This window comes from Anomaloglossus baeobatrachus, chromosome 6 (assembly GCF_048569485.1).
Source record: "Anomaloglossus baeobatrachus isolate aAnoBae1 chromosome 6, aAnoBae1.hap1, whole genome shotgun sequence".
Taxonomy (NCBI): domain Eukaryota; kingdom Metazoa; phylum Chordata; class Amphibia; order Anura; family Aromobatidae; genus Anomaloglossus; species Anomaloglossus baeobatrachus.
Window position 1 is genome coordinate 302,324,213 of NC_134358.1, and position 15,614 is coordinate 302,339,826.

Below are 15,614 nucleotides of genomic sequence, written 5' to 3' on the forward strand. Positions count from 1 at the left end.
GACTGACTCACAAAGCCCGTGTGTCCCCAGTCTTAATTTCAAATCAGCATCAATTCTTCCCTGTACACTTGTAGGCATTTTGATTTTAGTCAGGCGTATGAATCAATTATACAGTCCCTGACAAAAGTTCTGTCGCTTATCCATGTTATGTAAATAAAAGCTTGTAACCTGACTTTAAATTAATCCATTGGTTTTATAAATTACTCTTTTGAAAGTTGAAACCCTCCCAAATTTGGTATAGGGTTTGAAAATAAAGCTGCTGCAAAGCTGAAATATTGATCATTTAATGAACACAGAAAGGTCAGATTTTGGCAAGACAAAAGTTTTGTCGCCTTGTCATATCATGCACCTAATCCTAGTTTACAGCCTCACCTGTGCTCACTAAATGATCAGTTAATTAATGGGTGTGTATAAAAAGAAACCCAGCACCCCCAGACCTTCAGTTGAACTGCAACTTGACCTCTGACAACATGCCAAAAATCCACCCTGTGACAAAAGCCTTGATTATCAAGAGGCTGAAGACCAAATCCACTGCAGAGGTGGCTGGCACCTTTAATGTGTCTCAGCGTCAAGACAACTGCTCAGGAGGAACGTTTGTTGGTTAGAAAATCCAAAGCCAGCCGCTCTTCCACTGCAGCAGAGCTCCAAAAAGGCCTGGTCACATCAAGTCCCTGTGTCAACTAGAACAGTTTGTAGGATTCGGTCTCAAAATAGCCTCCATGGTCGAATCAGTGCCCAGAAGCTAGCACTAAACAAAAGGTAATTACAAAAACGTGTGGCATTTGCAAAGTCCCACAGCCTGTTAAACAGATGGATACTGGAAAAGTGGCAGAAGGTGTATTTCTTTAATGAATCTTCAGTTGAATTACACCACAGCCGCCACAAATACTGCAGGAGACCTACTGGAGGCCGTATGGATCCAGAAAACAGTTAAGTTTGGTGGTGGAAAGATCATGGTCTGGGGTTACATTTAGTATGGGGGTGTGCAAAACATTTGCAAGGTGGAAGGCAATATTAATAGCCTAAAATAGCAAGAAGTATTAGCTACCTCTTACATTCCCAAACATAAAAGGGGTCAAATTCTGCAGCAGGATAGTGCTCCATCTCATACATCTATCTCTACAACAAAGTTCCTCCTGGCAAAGAAGATCAAGGTGCTCAAGGACTGGCAGCCCAGTCCCCAGACGAACATCATTGAGCATGTTTGTGGTAGAATGAAAGATGAAGCTTAGAAGACAAAACCAAATAATCTAGATGAACTCTGGGAGGCATGTAAGACTGCATTCTTTGCTATTCCTGATTACTTCATCAATAAATTGTATGAATCATTGTTTAACCACATGGATGCAGTCCTTCAAGCTCATGGAAGTCACACAAAATATTAAATATGGCTCTAATAGCACCACAACTTCATTCACCAATGTTATGCAACATATCTTTGTATTAGAGGTTAATTATTTGTTTGAATTTCACATTACTTTCTGTGGGCGACAAAACTTTTGTCTTGCCAAAATCTGACCTTTCTGTGTTCATTAAATGATCAATATTTCAGCTTTGCAGCAACTTTATTTTCATAACCTAAACCAAATTTGGGAGGGTTTCAGCTTTCAAAAAGAGTAATTTATAAAACCAATGGATTAGGTTATAAGCTTTTATTTACATAACATGGATAAGCGACAGAACCTGTCAGGGACTGTAATGTTCATGATTTCCGCATGTAGGTTGAAACAGTCATTAAAGAAAGTCTATGAGCACAAAATCACTGTTCAACCCAAGTACACGAGCTCCATGCATTATGGCATGGCCAAAAACGTAAGGGCCCCTTGCCACCTACTTGTTTTCCCATCCGTCTCTGTCCTTCCCTGGCTCTATGAAGCCAGAGCTGTCAAGGAAGAGGTTATGGGTTGAGATAGATGAAAAACAAGCAAGTGGGAGGGTACACTAATATGTTTGGCTACACCATGATGCACTAAGCACCTATACTTGATGTGAACAGTCAATCTGTGCTGACAGGGTCACTTTAAAACTGGGTGAGGAACAGCCAAACTCTGCTACAAGGTTGTGGAAGACACATGTCACAGGTCATACACCATGGGGAGATTGAGAAAGCAACAAGACACAAGGTAGTTATACTGCATCAGCAGGGCCTCTCCCAAGAAATTATTTCAAAGCAAACTGGGGTTTCCAACATGTGCTGTTCAAGCACTTTTGTAGAAATTGCAAATGACTGTAGAGAAGTGGTCGACCAAGGAAAGCAGATGAAAGGCAAATCAACCTTTATTCATCAAGACAGTCGTGAACGACGCTAGTGTTGATGAGGGGGGAGTGTTGGAGTCAGATTTTTTTAATTCATTCAAGCGGAACACATCTCTATCAATCCTGTGTGTCTGAAAAGTGGTGCGTCTCTCCACAAATCTTACTCCAGTCAGGGAATGGAGTAAGATTTCTAAGTATTGCACAGCTTAAATGTAAAATAGCTTTAATTCAGCAAACAATCATGAAGAGAAAGTCTCCAGATGATGAATTTTGAGAGTCAACCTTCACAGAAGAGCAGATCTGGATGCAGGTGGGGAGAGAGCGTAAACACTGGAGATAGGATGATACTGCCAGTTAAGAGGGGTGCTCAAAGCTGGGTGAAATACTGTGGTCAATGGGCTTGCTGTGTGAATAACTAATGGGGATAAAATGGGAACTCCTGGATGTAAGTATGCATGTACGTGTATGTGAGTATACTGCTTATAAGGGAGGGGGGCACAAGATTTTGTTGTCCTTTATATGGAGAAGATTTGGTTGTCAATATATCGACTGTGGGGCTCTGGAAAGGGTACCACTGAGCTGGCGACCATTTATGATAACTGAATGTGGCTCTCAAGATAATAAAGGTTGTGGATTACTGGTATAGGCACATACCTGGAAAGGTCTGTGGCAAAGGTTACAACTGTCTCGCTGAATGTAACTTCCAGACATGGTAAGACCCTAGTTCAATTAGAAATATCATGGTGCAAAAAAAAACCTGCAAAAACCTTTGGAACTGCAAAACACATTTGTGGCCTTTTTATAAACCTTCACATATTCTATATTTCATCATCATTATCATCATCATCATCATCATCATCAGCAGCAGCAGCAGCAGCAGCATCGCTACAAGCTGCTTCAGCAGTACTGCAATTTTCACTTTCCATGGACGGGTCTGCTTCAGGAACTGGGCTCTTGTCTGTGGAAAACAAAGCAGTAAGTGGTATAACTAAGACAGACGCTGATGTATTCATAATATTCACGGGTTACTGAAATCTACTTTATTAATAATTGGATGTGGCAGAAACACACGTCTTTTATGCACAATTTTTCCTGCCAATAGATAGGTTTTGGTACAGCAAATATTTAAAGGGGTTGTCCCACAAAGTACATTTTAATCAATAGACTTTAGAATAATCATAAGCTCTACAATTGTGGATAACATTTTTTTTCCCATGCTGAGACCATCTTATATATGTGCCCAATGAAATGTACTGTGTAATGGCCGTGGCTGACTGTACAGGGACATGGTCTGATCATGCCACATCTCCTGAGCGGATTCTTTCTGTGAGGTAAAACATTTTCCTCCCTGTTTAAAAACGTTCTACCACACAGGGAAAAATATCAGCTGCAAAGTCTGTATACTTTTGTTTCCTTCCCGGCCCAGGAGCAGTCTCCTGATCAGCCCATATTCCTATATGGTCAGACACGTCCACTACACAGTACATAGCAGGGGCACGGTCATAAAATCTCAGCACATGAACATTTTAACATATCCAGTTGCAGAGCTTACTATTATTCAAAGATTTATTAATTAAAAAAGTACTTTGTGAGACAACCCATTTAACATAAGCTGACAAAATACAATGCAGAGTTAGAAAGAACAATACTGACACAGAAGAGACTTAAAACTTCAATATTCTTGCTATTAAATTCTGCCCTTTAGGGTTTGTTTTTTATGGTGATGGCACTTGCCTTTATTTGTGGAGTTTGTTGCACATGGCTTGTTTGAGGTGTCTTCACATATAAATATTACTGATGTGGAAGCCACGGATGAAGAACCTGGACTGTTTGATTCTATCACAATAGGTGAGCCTGGCTGACAGTCCGCAGAAGATGTGCGACTGGAGATAACGCGTGTCAGGGATGAATTAGGCGGAGAAGCTGGGGCTGAATTCATGCTTTCACGGTCATTCTTTTTTGTTGCTTTGGGTGTAGAATAATTTGTCTGTCCTGAAACACAAGTTTGAAATGTCATGGGGAGATACAGATTTCGTTTTTGGGTAAAACCAGGATTGGATCCTAAAAGGATGAGAAGAATAAGTGAAAGCTTGTTATGCCTATAAAAAAGAGAATTTTGTTTACTTACCGTAAATTCTTTTTCTTATAGTTCCGACATGGGAGACCCAGACCATGGGTGTATAGCTACTGCCTCCGGAGGACACACAAAGTACTACACTCAAAACGTGTAGCTCCTCCCTCCGGGCTATATACACCCCCTGGATGACAATCTAACCAGTTCAGTGCAAAAGCTGAAGGAGGACATCCACCCATAAGTAGAGATAGAGTAAAACTCGGAAAACCCGGAACCTCTGTCTACAACAACAGCCGGTGAAACACACGGAACAAGAACTGCCAACAGGCAACAGGGAGGGTGCTGGGTCTCCCATGTCGGAACTATAAGAAAAAGAATTTACGGTAAGTAAACAAAATTATCTTTTTCTTCATCGTTCCTTATGGGAGACCCAGACCATGGGACGTCTCAAAGCAGTCCATGGGTGGGAAATAAACCAAACTGAGAAGTAGGCAAAACCTAACTTCACAAATGGGCGACAGCCGCCTGAAGGATGCGTCTGCCCAAGCTCGCATCTGCCGAAGCATGAGCATGCACTTGGTAGTGCTTTGAAAAGGTGTGCAGACTAGACCAAGTGGCAGCCTGACAAACCTGCTGAGCCGTAGCCTGGTGCCTGAAAGCCCAGGAGGCACCGACAGCTCTGGTCGAGTGCGCCTTAATCCCCGGCGGTGGAGGCACCTGAGAACACTGGTAGGCATCAGAGATGGCCGACCTAATCCAACGAGCTAGGGTCAGTTTAGAAGCCAAGAGACCCTTGCGCTGACCCGTGGTTAGCACAAAAAGTGAGGTGCACCGCCTAAAAGCGGCGGTGCGTGACACATAGATTCGGAGCGCCCGCACCAAATCCAAGGTATGCAACGCCTTCTCAAAGCGATGCACAGGGGCCGGACAAAGGGAAGGCAATGAAATGTCCTGGTTAAGGTGGAAAGAAGACACCACCTTAGGGAGAAAATCCGGAGTCGGACGGAGAACCACCTTGTCTTGGTGAAACACTAAGAAAGGTGACTCCGAAGAGAGCGCAGCCAAATCAGAGACTCTCCAGAGAGAAGTTATGGCTACTAGAAAAACCACTTTCTGTGAAAGTCTAAACAAGGGAACCTCCCTAAGAGGCTCAAAGGGGGGTTTCTGTAAGGCCGTGAGGACCAAATTAAGATCCCAGGGATCCAAAGGCCGCCGGTAAGGAGGAATGATGTGAGATGCGCCCTGCATGAAGGTGCGCACCTGAGCCAGTCGGGCGATACGCCGCTGGAATAATACCGACAGAGCCGACACCTGTCCCTTGAGGGAATTGAGGGACAGTCCTAGCTGCAGACCGGACTGTAGAAAAGACAGGATGGTCGGCAAAGAGAACGGCCAAGGAGCATGGCCGGAAGAGCGACACCAGGACAGGAAAATCTTCCAAGTCCTGTGGTAAATCTTGGCCGAGGAAGACTTCCGAGCCTGAGTCATAGTGGAGATGACCTCAGAAGGAATGCCTGAAGCCGTCAGGATCCAGGACTCAAGAGCCACGCCGTCAATTTGAGAGCCGCAGAATTCTGGCGGAAAAACGGACCTTGAGAGAGAAGGTCTGGGCGGTCCGGGAGATGCCACGGCATTTCCACGGACAGACGGAGCAGATCTGGGTACCAAGCTCGCCTGGGCCAGTCCGGAGCAATAATTATGACCCGACGGCCCTCCATTCTGATCTTGCGCAGAACCCTGGGCAAGAGAGCTAGAGGGGGAAACACATAGGCCAGACGGAACTGAGACCAATCTTGAACCAGCGCATCCGCTGCGAAGGCCTGAGGATCGTGGGAGCGAGCCACGTAAACCGGGACCTTGTTGTTGTGCCGGGATGCCATTAGATCCACTTCCGGAGTGCCCCACTTGCGGCAGATTGACCTGAACACTGCCGGATGCAGGGCCCACTCGCCGCTGACCACGGTTTGACGGCTGAGATAATCGGCCTCCCAGTTTTCTACGCCTGGGATGTGGACTGCGGATATGGTGGACTTGGAGTCCTCCGTCCACTGAAGGATTCGCTGAACCTCCAACATCGCCAGGCGGCTGCGAGTCCCGCCCTGGTGATTGATGTAGGCAACCGCTGTCGCGTTGTCCGACTGGACTCGAATGTGCTTGCCCGCCAACAGGTGGTGAAAGGCTACGAGAGCTAGAAGAACAGCCCTGATTTCCAGCACATTGATCGAGAGGGCTGATTCGGACGGAGTCCAAGTGCCCTGTGCTCGGTGGTGGAGAAATACTGCTCCCCAGCCGGAGAGACTGGCATCCGTGGTGAGGATCACCCAGGACGGAGTCAGGAAGGAGCGTCCCTGTGACAGAGAGAGGGGCCGAAGCCACCACTGAAGAGAGCTCCTGGTCTGCGGCGACAGAGCCACTAGCCTGTGCAAGGAAGAGGTCCGCTTGTCCCAACAGCGGAGAATGTCCAGCTGCAGGGGACGCAGATGGAACTGGGCAAAGGGAACCGCTTCCATTGACGCCACCATCTGACCCAGCACCTGCATGAGGTGCCTGATGGAATGACGGCGGGGCTGCAACAGAGAGCGCACCGCCAGATGAAGGGACTGCTGTTTGACTAAGGGCAGCTTCACAAGTGCCGTCAGAGTCTCGAATTGCATCCCTAGGTACGTAAGTAAGAGGCCTTGACAAGAAGGTCGTCCAGGTAAGGAATCACTGCCAACCCCTGGAGATGCAGGACCGCAACCACTGCTGCCATGACCTTGGTGAAAACACGAGGGGCCGTGGCTAACCCGAAGGGGAGAGCCACGAATTGGAAATGTTCCTCTCCGATTGCAAAGCGTAGCCAACGCTGGTGTGAAACCGCAATAGGCACATGCAGATAGGCATCTCTGATGTCAATGGATGCTAGAAAATCTCCTTGGGTCATTGAGGCAATGACCGACCTCAGAGATTCCATGCGAAAGCGCCGCACCTGAACATGCTTGTTGAGAAGCTTGAGATCCAGGATGGGCCGGAAGGAACCGTCCTTCTTGGGGACTAGGAAGAGGTTTGAGTAGAAACCTCTGAACCGTTCCCGGGCGGGAACCGGTACAATTACTCCGTTGGCCTGCAAGGATGCCACGGCCTGAGAGAAGGCGGCGGCCTTGGAGCAGGGGGGAGCGGACAGAAAAAATCTGTTTGGCGGGCTGGAAGAAAATTCTATCCTGTAGCCGTGGGAGATGATATCCCGCACCCACTGATCGGAGACGTGTTGAAACCACACATCGCCAAAGTGGGAGAGCCTGCCACCGACCAAGGACGTTGCTGGCGCAGCCAGATAGTCAAGAGGAGGCTGCCTTAGTGGCAGCGGCTCCTCCGCTCTTCTGAGGACGCGGCTTCGCGCGTTAGTGCGGTTTACGATCCTTGGCTGAGGTAGTGGACGAAGCTGAGGGCTTAGAGGATGACCAGTTAGAGGAACGAAACCTCGAGTGGTTCCTGCCCTGGACAGGTTTCCTGGATTTAATTTGTGGCAAGGAAGTACTCTTCCCGCCAGTAGCTTCCTTAATAATTTCATCCAGTTGTTCACCGAACAGCCGGGACCCAGCAAAGGGGAGCCCAGCAAGGTACTTCTTAGAAGAAGCGTCTGCTTTCCACTCTCGAAGCCACAAGATCCTGCGGATCGCGAGAGAATTAGCGGAAGCCACCGCCGTGCGGTGAGAAGCCTCTAGAATGGCAGACATGGCGTAGGATGAAAAGGCCGAAGCCTGGGAAGTTAAGGCAACCATCTCGGGTATAGAGTCCCTGGCGAGGGAATGTATCTCCGCCAGAGAGGCAGAGACTGCCTTAAGAGCCCACACTGCTGCAAAAGACGGGGAGAACGAGGCTCCTGCCGCCTCATATACAGATTTGGCCAGAAGGTCAACCTGGCGGTCAGTGGGATCCTTAAGAGAAGTGCCATCGGCCACAGAAACGACTGTCCGGGCTGAGATTCTAGACACCGGAGGATCCACCTTTGGGGACTGAGCCCACTCCTTAACCACCTCAGGTGGAAAGGGAAAACGGTCATCAGAACTACGCTTTGGAAAGCGTTTGTCAGGACAGGCCCTGGGCTTGGTCACAGTGGCCTGAAAACTGGAGTGGTTAAAAAACGTACTCCTAGCTCTCTTAGGAGAGGTAAACTGGTGTATTTCTACCAGAGAGGCTTGTTCCTCTGACACTGGTGGATTGAGGTTCAGTACGGAGTTAATGGATGCAATCAAGTCACTAACATCCGCATCACCCTCAGATAAGTCAATGGGGTACATAGAGGTAGCGTCTGAGCCCACAGTAAAAGTATCCTCCTCGCCCTGCACCTCAGCTCGTGAATCAGAGCCGTGGGACGAGGAAGGAGAAGGGTCCCTGCGTCTCCGTTTAGGGGGACGGGGTCCTAAAACATGTTCTGAGAGTTCTGCAGAGCTCGGAGCAGCAGAGGCACCCTGAGAAGGGGGCTGATGCATGGTCAGCAGAGTCCGGGACAACTGTCCCATGGAGTCGGCAAAAGACTGGGAGATAGCACTGGAAAAAGATGCTACCCAAGCCGGGGGTTCAGCCACCGGGGCCGGAGCAGCCGGGGGGACCCCTGAAGAGGCTCCAGGCTGAGGCACCACCATGTTAGAGCAGGCATCACAATGTGGGTATGTGCTCGGTTCAGACAGAATGAGCTTACATGCAGTGCATATAGAGTACAGCTTAGCAGACTTGCTCCTAGTGAGAGACATGCTGCTGAGGTGGAGCTCTGCAGTAAATAATACACTCCTATAGAATGACCCCCTGAGAGTGTATAATAAAGCCCACAACCAGAGGTTCTGGCTTACCAGACCGCTTTTTTGTGTGCCCTCCGGATTCCACAGCTCAGACCCCCAGTGGATGCAGCAGCTGCAGCAGCCAGCGCCGATCAGTGTGAGAACGCTGATAAAAGGGCGCTGGAGTGAGGAGGGGGGGCGGGGATTAGCCCAAGAGCGGGAATCCGGAGGGCTAAGGAGAGATACAGGGGAGGGAAACATCTCCTCAGAGAGGAGTGTCCTCCCCTCTGCTGAACGGCCGGTGGGCGGCGCTGCACTGCTCCCCTGCAAAAACTGACATGCAGAGGGACTGAAACCGAAACTATGCCGCGACTGAAGCCGGGGCCTAGATTTTTACATGCGGCTGATGAGCAGGCACCCTCGGCGCGGTTCTCAGGAAAAACCTAGAGAACCGGCCGGAAAACACAGCAGAGTTACAAAACACACTCTCCCCTCAATAAATGTACCCGGGACCCCTGAAAAACGTCTCAATACTTAGCTTTTGAGACGCAGGGCCATGTCCCTGGGGGGGGTTAAACGCTCCGTCCGGCAGGAACCTGACAGGGCTGCGGATGGAGACCAGTCTCCTGCAAAGCAGAGAGGACCGTGATGGCTCCCACTTCAAGCCAGAGCCTCAGAGGATGGTGAAGGAGCGCGGCATGTGAAGGCTCCAGCCTTGTAAAGTCAACCTTAACAGCACCGCCGACACAGTGGGGTGAGAAGGGACATGCCGGGAGTCCAGACTGGACCCGCTTTTCTTCCATATCTTTGAAATCAAAAATCTTAAAAATGAAAAATCAGAAAATGCATGTGTGTGTGACCTCCTGAACACAAAGCATTGAACTGGTTAGATTGTCATCCAGGGGGTGTATATAGCCCGGAGGGAGGAGCTACACGTTTTGAGTGTAGTACTTTGTGTGTCCTCCGGAGGCAGTAGCTATACACCCATGGTCTGGGTCTCCCATAAGGAACGATGAAGAAAAAATAAAATTGGTTTTAAAAAGGGAATATGAAAGGAAATGTTTTCTTCAACAATTGAAAAAAAATGTAAAATACTCTAAGGTTTAATTGATTAATTAAATACAATTTGTTTAATGGTATGAAATTTTTTTTTTTTAAAAGGTTTGACCTTGTTAAAAACTTAGGGGGAGCAGCTGTGCATATTGCCATGAAAACCTAGTGCCCTGCTAGCTCACATTACGGCTGCCATAAAAGCGTGCGGGTTCTGCTCGCATGTGTCTGGCATCACTCGTCCCCTCTCCTGGGCATTTCCAAAAGAATTAAGCACTACCAAATTTCAGATCACAGTGTGGAGCAATTATGTTAGTGACTGCAAAGCGATACTGAGATGTGGAAAGTGTCACCAAGGATGGCTGGCAGTGTCAGTTCTGTTAGTTGGCACTGTTCACTGTATCACACATGATGGGTTTAGATACGCGGCACTAGTGGCTGTATCACACATGGTGAGGATTAGATACACTGCACTGCTATGTCAGTGTAAAGCCTTCTTTATATGCCTGAATGAGGTGTAACACTGAGATAGAGCTCAGTGTTCAGAGAACAGCAGCGTCATTATCGCACCGCGGTGCTTCAAACTACTGTCAAGCTTCCGTGCTCTCATCTTTGGATGAAGTCCGCTGTCTGCAGTGCTCTCAACGCAGCCCTGCACCGAGGACTTCTCTAGCCATCAGAACAGTATGGTAGCCTGACAGTTGTGCCAATCTGGCTCCCCACATAGATGTGACCTGAACAGCCCAGGAGGCACGGCCAGTTCACAGCTGGAGGAAACTACAATGCAGAAGATGCGGCCAGACACTGACCGCAGTCTGCTATGTCCAAGGGCTGCCATATTTGCGGTTTATAAGTATTGTGCACAGACACCAACACATCAGCAAAAGAAAATGGCAACCACCATTGGATGCAGAAAATAATTCATAAATAAAAAAAAATTAAAACAAGACAGTTAATTTTCTTTAAAATAATTGATTATATAAAATCACAGCCCCTTCCCTTTCAGCTTCTTTTCCATGGCTGTAATATGGCGCCTATTTAGCATTTTACAGCCTGAATAATCTAATCTCACACAGTACAAAATTAAAGTAATGGACAATATGGACCTCCACACGCCAGAAAAGACTGCTGGAGTATGACATAACATTGTGCATCAGATTCTAACCGATGTAATATCACACGAAAAATTAGGGTGCCTGGATCCTCCACGGATGGCTGGTGCCAGCAGCACTCTGTTGCTCATTAGCTGATGATATGCCCCAAAATGTTCCACTAGTGATACTCAGGAGAGTTGAACATATGGAGGCATTTTATTATTACTATTGTCTTAAAGGAAATCTTTAAATACCACTAGTAGCATTAATCAGGGAATAAATGGCGCAATTGCAGACACGTAGGTTTTACTCTGAAAAGCTGCAGTGATTAAGGCAGTCATAATTTGAAAAGCCGGCCAAGGACTAGTCCAATGCAAGTTCCCAGCAGCTTCTCTTCGCCCCAGGTCTCTCCCTACATAAATACATAGGAGGGGACTGTGCAATCAAAAAGTAAAACATTTCAGAGTAGAACATTACTGGCAATCGTGCAGCCAGTGTCCGATTCATGATGTCTGTGGTGTGGGCAGAATGATTTAATGACAGTTTCCCTTTAAGATAGGACAGCTAGATACACCAAACTGCTCAGTGGCTCATTCCAGATCCTAAATTTGGCACATATTTAGACATTTATCTTTACACCACTTCCTGATTGGTTTACTTAAAACCAAAAATTTGGCAAATCTTAAAAAGGAAACCTGTCACCAGATTTGGGCCCTATAAGCTGCGGCCACAACCAGTGGGCTCTTATATACAGCATTCTAACATGCCTTATATAAAAGCAAGGCCGCTGTGTAGAACATAAAAACACTTTATAAATACTCACCCAAGGGTCAGTGCGGTGCAAACTGGTCAGATGGGTTGCGCCGTTCTCTGGTACCGGCACCTCCTCTTTCGGCCATCTTGGTCCTCCTTCTGAAGCCGGGGTGCATGACGCGTCCTACGTCATACACAAAGGTCGGTATTAAGGTCCTGCACAGGCGCACTACAATACTTTGATCTGCCCTGCTCAGGGCAGATCAAAGTGTGTCTGCGTGGGACTTCAATGCCAGCGAGGGTGTATGATGTAGGACGTATCATGCACCCAGGCTTCAGAAGGAGGACAAAATGGGCCGAAAGAGGAGGTGCCGGTACTGGAGAACGGCGCCACCCATCTGACCAGTTTGCACTGCACCGACCCCATACGGGAGTATTATAAGGTGTTTATGTTCTACACAGCGGTCTGGGCTCTTATATACAGCATGTTAGAATGCTGTATATAAAAGCTCAGTGGTGGTGGCTGCAGCTTATAGGGCAAAAAACTGGCGACAGGTTCCCTTTAAGCCACACTCCTTTGTAAGCATCAGACGCACACAATAAATGTGCTACATAGCATGTACTCCAGAATTATAACTCAATTTAAATGAGAATTCTGACTCCTTTTACAACAAAAAAAATATATTCACAAGATCTTTTGGGGTCCTCAAAGAAAAAATACCAATAATTTGGTGCAACAACAGAAGCACAAGATGTTTAAAAGGAAAGCTATTATCAGAAAATTACCATTGTTTAAAGTTAGGTTTTCCTGTGACATTTATTTAAAATATTTTTTTTATTTCCCATCATGATTTTTATTTAAAAAAATTAAATAAAAAATCTTGTAATTTTCACACTGGTCACTGGTGCTTTTTTTAAGACTCATACCTTCTGTCCGTTCAGGAAGGGTTTTCAGCAAGCTCTTTATCATGAGAAGCAGGACTACAATGACAGATAACACATCTATATAGATCTTATATCACTGGGTCCACCACTCACTATATATGATGTCACAGCTCCCCTGCTCCTCCTCCCTCCACAATGACCTTTGCACAGGCTCATTAGATACTTGAATAGAAAAGATAGGTTCAGGATCTGACCATTGTAACTAATGTAAATATTAATTTCCTGAGTTAGGGTTCCTTCACACTTTAGCGATGCAGCAGCGATCCGACCAGCGATCTGACCTGGTCAGGATCGCTGCTGCATCGCTACATGGTCGCTGGTGAGCTGTCAAACAGGCAGATCTCACCAGCGACCAGTGACCAGCCCCCAGCCAGCAGCGACGTGCAAGCGACGCTGCACTTGCACGGAGCCGGCGTCTGGAAGCTGCGGACACTGGTAACTAAGGTAAACATCGGGTATGGTTACCCGATGTTTACCTTAGTTACCAGCTCACACCGCTTAGCTTGGCGTGTGCAGGAGCCGGCACTGGCAACGTGAGAGCTGCGGAGGCTGGTAACGAAGGTAAATATCGGGTAACCAACTTGGTTACCCGATGTTTACCTTGGTTACAGCTTACCGCAGGCTGTCAGACGCCGGCTCCTGCTCCCTGCACATTCAGGATTGTTGCTCTCTCGCTGTCACAGCGGGAGAGCAACAATAAAAAAACGAACCAGCACTGTGTGTAACGAGCAGCGATCTCACAGCAGGGGCCAGATCGCTGCTCAGTGTCACACACAGCAAGATCGCTAATGAGGTCACAAAAAACGTGACTCAGCAGCGATCTCAGTAGCGATCTCGCTGTGTGTGAAGTACCCCTTAGAATCTAAAGATAAAGTCTAGAAAAGCCCCAGTGGTCAGTGTGAAAACCACTGGAATTCTATTTTTATTTTTAATACAGACTGTGCAATGGAAAAAATAAAACAAGTGTGGCCACACTTAACACAAAAAAACGACTTAGACATTAGGTCATTCTCTGTTGATCGCTTCCCTTTGACTCCCATCTTGCATGCAAGAACAAAACATTTATACCACTTGCAATATACATGTATAAGAATTGTGCGGTGTCATCCTTACCGCGATCACAGGAATCAGTAGACCTTGTAGGTTCAGGTTCTTCAGTTGGACTGTGCTCTGCTTCTGTGCAGTACTAAACACAAACACATTAGTCCGATAAAATATGCAAGATGGAAAGAAGTATGACAGAATCTGTAATTTTTATATGCAAGCTAATAGTAATAATAATAATAATAATAAAAAAAAAAAATAATACCGTATTTTCCGGACCATAAGGCGCACCGGATTATAAGCCGCATTAGCAGTGAGCGCCGGCTAAGGCGCCTAGGTTCATATATAAGGCGCATCGGATAATAAGCCGCAGCGCATTAAAGTGAACCTGTCCCCAGTTTTATGGCCCCTAAGCTGCGGCCACCACCAGTGGGCTCTTATATACAGCATTCTAACATGCTGTATATAAGAGCGCAGGCCGCGCTGTACAGCATAAACATCACTTTATAATACGGTACTCACCGAAACTGGTCACTCCAGTGCTGCTTGTCCAGATGGGCGGCGCTGTTCTCAGAGACCGGCGCCTCCTCTTTCGGCCATCTTGCTCCTCTGTCTTCTGAAGCCTGTGTGCATGACGCGTCCACGTCATACACACTCGCTGGCACTGAGGTCCTGCGCAGGCGAGTGTGTATGACGCATCATACAGAATCGCCGGCACTGAAGTCCTGAAGTCGGAGAACAGTGACGCCCATCTGGACAAGCAGCACTAGAGTGACCGGTTTCGGTGAGTACCGTATTATAAAGTGATGTTTATGCTGTACAGCGCGGCCTGCGCTCTTATATACAGCATGTTAGAATGCTGTATATAAGAGCCCACTGGTGGTGGCCGCAGCTTAGGGGCCATAAAACTGGTGAAAGGTTCACTTTACCGTAAATGAAAAACCTGAGACTGTACTGTAGGTCAAAATTTATTTACGGTAACTCTTTCACAATACGTACGGTAACTCAACTTGTTCAGTTGTACGGTAACTGCAAATCAATACATTTTCAGTTCATTCCTCCTCCACAAATCCATCAAATTCTTCATCTTCAGTGTCAGAGTTTAACAGGTGGGCGATTTCTGTATCAAGCATTCTCGGGTCCCCCTCATCATTATCGGAGTCAGTCTCGTTGCAGCTGCTTAGCTCTTCAGTGATGATTCCAGCCTTCCTGAAAGCTCAGATTACACTGGAGACTGATACGTTTTTCCAGGCATCCACGATCCACTGGCACATAGTGGCATAACTTGCCCGGCGTTGCCTCCCTGTGTTGGTGAATGTGTGGTCACCTTCTGTCATCCAATGCTCCCACGCAGCTCGCAATTTAACTTTAAATGACCTGTTGATGCCGATATCTAGTGGCTGGAGCTCTTTGGTTAATCCACCCGGAATTACGGCAAACTCTGAATTAGTTTTCCTCACTTGGGCTTTGACATTATCGGTCACATGGGCGCGCATGGAGTCACAAACCAATACGGATGGGGATTTGTGAAAAAAGCCATCCGGTCTCTTGACGTAGACCTCCCTCAGCCACTCAATCATCTTCTCCTCGTCCATCCAGCCCTTTGGGTTAGCTTTGATGATGACACCAGCAGGAAACTTT

General features: G+C 47.1%; 1 protein-coding gene across 4 annotated transcripts in view; it reads right to left on the reverse strand.

Annotated features, from left to right (window-relative positions):
• Positions 1–1,614: 1,614 nt before the first annotated feature.
• Positions 1,615–15,614, reverse strand: part of LOC142243224 (uncharacterized) — a 137,889-nt gene continuing 123,889 nt past the window's right edge. For all 4 annotated transcript variants that reach the window (XM_075314898.1, XM_075314897.1, XM_075314896.1 and 1 more), the window contains 3 exons: positions 14,043–14,115; positions 3,991–4,248; positions 1,615–3,214 (listed from right to left, as the gene is read on the reverse strand). In XM_075314898.1, coding sequence (XP_075171013.1) covers positions 3,075–3,214; positions 3,991–4,248; positions 14,043–14,115 — 471 coding nt within the window. In that variant the 3' untranslated portion in view covers positions 1,615–3,074. The remainder of the gene's footprint in view (positions 3,215–3,990; positions 4,249–14,042; positions 14,116–15,614) is intronic.